The following is a 2,500-nucleotide window of genomic DNA, read 5'->3' as shown; positions in this document are numbered from 1 at the left end:
TTTGTGTTAGTAGATACGACAGGTGTCTGATGGCTGGGGCTATCTAAAAGTGGGTGTGATTTTGTTACATCTGTTCCATTAGCGTCTTGTAGACTAATTCGTCGTAGCGCCAATTGTCTTTGGTCCACGTTTTTTGTAGTAATGAGTTGGGAGGATGTCTCGAGGTTTGCTGGTGTGGACATGGCCCTGGTGTACTACCGTACCGTTGGTTGAGGTCGTATTTAATCGACTGATAGTTTGGTGCTCGTTCTGGTTGTGATGATGATGGTGGTGGTAATGATGATGAAGGTGATGATAATGGTGATGGTGGTGGTGATGCGATGTGGCGTGATGCTGTTGTGCATAATGCTTAAACAACATCTGCAGCTGATTTGGATTGTCAACATTACATTGACCAACAGAATTCTGAGATGTCAGGTTGGCTAATTGATGCATGTTGAGATATCCAGGGTGATATTGCTCAAGCTTGTTTCCATGAGTCTTGATTGTTCCTTTCCTGCATATTTAAAACTCGTGTCCTTACGCCTGCTGGGACTCCGTTCGTAGACATTCAAATCTCGACGGGAGTAAATCAATTTTGCTATACAGTCCTTCTGATTGGTGGTGCTTGTCGTTGTTGCGCCTTCCCTCAGAAGTTTTTCCGTGATGTTTCTGGCCATATCTCTAAAGCGATCGTCCTCCATGACGTCGGCTTCTTCGTTCTCCTGGATCGATGACGTGTCATATGTATCCATGACTCCCTGTTCTCGTAGAATGCTGTCAAGGTTTGTGTAGACCGATGAGCTATCGTGATTGGCAACCTTTGACCCGTCAATGTCGTCATCGACGTCGTTATCATTGCTGGACACCTGAGGACAGAGCAAGTAAAACAGTGATGCTATGCCAATAGGTGCGATACTCAAAACATCTGCAATTTGATCATTATCATCATCATCATCATCATCATCATCATCATCATCATCATCATCATCATCATCATCATCATCATTCATCATCATCATCATCATCATCATCAGCCTCATCATCAGCCTCATCATCCTCTCCTCCATCTTCTCCTCTTCCTCCTCATCCTACTCCTCATCTACTCCTCCTCTTCCTCCTCCTCCTTCTTTTTCTTCTTTTCTTCTTCTTTGAAAACGTAAAAAGTGGAGAGTCTGTTTCCTTTGTTTCCAATAATTTGTTTGCCGGCTAGTAGGGAAGTTATTGACGGTAACGGTCAGCTGGTTGGGAAGTTATTGACGGTAACGGTCAGCTGGTAGGGGAAGTTATTGACCATAACGGTCAGCTAGTAGGCGAAGTTATTGACGGTAACGGTCGCTGGTAGGGGAAGTTATTGATGGTAAAGGTCGCTAGTAGGGAAGTTATTGACCGTAACGGTCGCTAGTAGGGGAAGTTATGGACCGTAGCGGTCGCTAGTAGGGAATTATTGACGGTAACGGTCGCTAGTAGGAATTATTGACGGTAACGGTCGCAAGTTGGGGAAGTTATTGATCGTAACGGTCGCTAGGAGGGAAGTTATTGACGGTAACGATCAGCTGGTAGGGGAAGATATTGAACGTAACGGTCGCTAGTAGGGGAAGTTATTGACGGTAACGGTCGCTAGTAGGGAAGTTATTGACGGTAACGGTCGCTAGGAGGGACGTTATTGACGGTAAAGGTCGCTAGTAGGGAAGTTATGGACCGTAGCGGTCGCTAGTAGGGAATTATTGACGGTAACGGTCGCTGGTAGGGAATTATTGACGGTGACGGTAGCTAGTTGGGGAAGTTATTGATCGTAACGGTCGCTAGTAGGGAAGTTATTGACTGTAACGGTCGGCTGGTAGGCGAAGTTATTGACTGTAACGGTCGGCTGGTAGGCGAAGTTATTGACGGTAACGGTCGGCTGGTAGGCGAAGTTATTGACGGTAACGGTCGCTAGTAGGGGAAGTTATTGACGGTAACGGTCAGCTAGTAGGGGAAGTTATTGACGGTAACGGTCGCTAGTAGGGAAGTTATTGACGGTAACGGTCGCTGTTAGGGGAAGTTATTTGTAACGATCGCTAGTAGGGGAAGTTATTGACTGTAACGGTCGCTAGTAGGGAAGTTATTGACTGTAAAAGGTCGCTGTTAGGGAAGTTATTGACTGTAACGGTCGCTGTTAGGGAAGTTATTGACTATAACGGTCACTGTTAGGGGAAGTTATTGACTGTAACGGTCGCTGTTAGGGGAAGTTATTGACTGTAACGGTCGCTGTTAGGGGAAGTTATTGACTGTAACGGTCGCTAGTAGGGAAGTTATTGACGGTAAAGGTCGCTAGTAGGGAAGTTATTGACCGTAACGGTCGCTAGTAGGGGAAGTTATGGGCCGTAGCGGTCGCTAGTAGGGAATTATTGACGGTAACGGTCGCTAGTAGGGAATCATTGACGGTGAGGGTCGCTAGTTGGGGAAGTTATTGATCGTAACCCACGCTAGTAGGGAAGTTATTGACTGTAACGGTCGGCTGGTAGGCGAAGTTATTGAC

General features: G+C 46.2%; 2 protein-coding genes across 2 annotated transcripts in view; both read right to left on the bottom strand.

Annotated features, from left to right (window-relative positions):
- The window catches only part of LOC144963863 (uncharacterized), a 16,113-nt gene extending 15,931 nt beyond the window's left edge, over positions 1-182 (bottom strand). The window contains exon 1 of the mRNA XM_078897838.1: positions 1-182. This exon is cut by the window's left edge and continues 599 nt beyond it. Within this exon, the coding sequence (XP_078753964.1) occupies positions 1-182 (182 nt within the window).
- The window catches only part of LOC144970256 (uncharacterized), a gene marked incomplete at its 5' end in the record, with an annotated part of 1,447 nt that extends 599 nt beyond the window's left edge, over positions 1-848 (bottom strand). The window contains 1 exon segment of the mRNA XM_078909710.1: positions 1-848. This exon segment is cut by the window's left edge and continues 599 nt beyond it. Coding sequence (XP_078765836.1) covers positions 423-734 — 312 coding nt within the window. The 3' untranslated portion in view covers positions 1-422.
- Between the last annotated feature and the right edge of the window lie 1,652 nt (positions 849-2,500).

This window comes from Berghia stephanieae, chromosome 1, assembly GCF_034508935.2.
Source record: "Berghia stephanieae isolate SIO BIC M18660-M18661 chromosome 1, UCSD_Bste_1.3, whole genome shotgun sequence".
NCBI lineage: Eukaryota > Metazoa > Mollusca > Gastropoda > Nudibranchia > Aeolidiidae > Berghia > Berghia stephanieae.
Note: the sequence above shows the minus strand (reverse complement) of the source record. Positions and strands in the feature narration are given on the sequence as shown.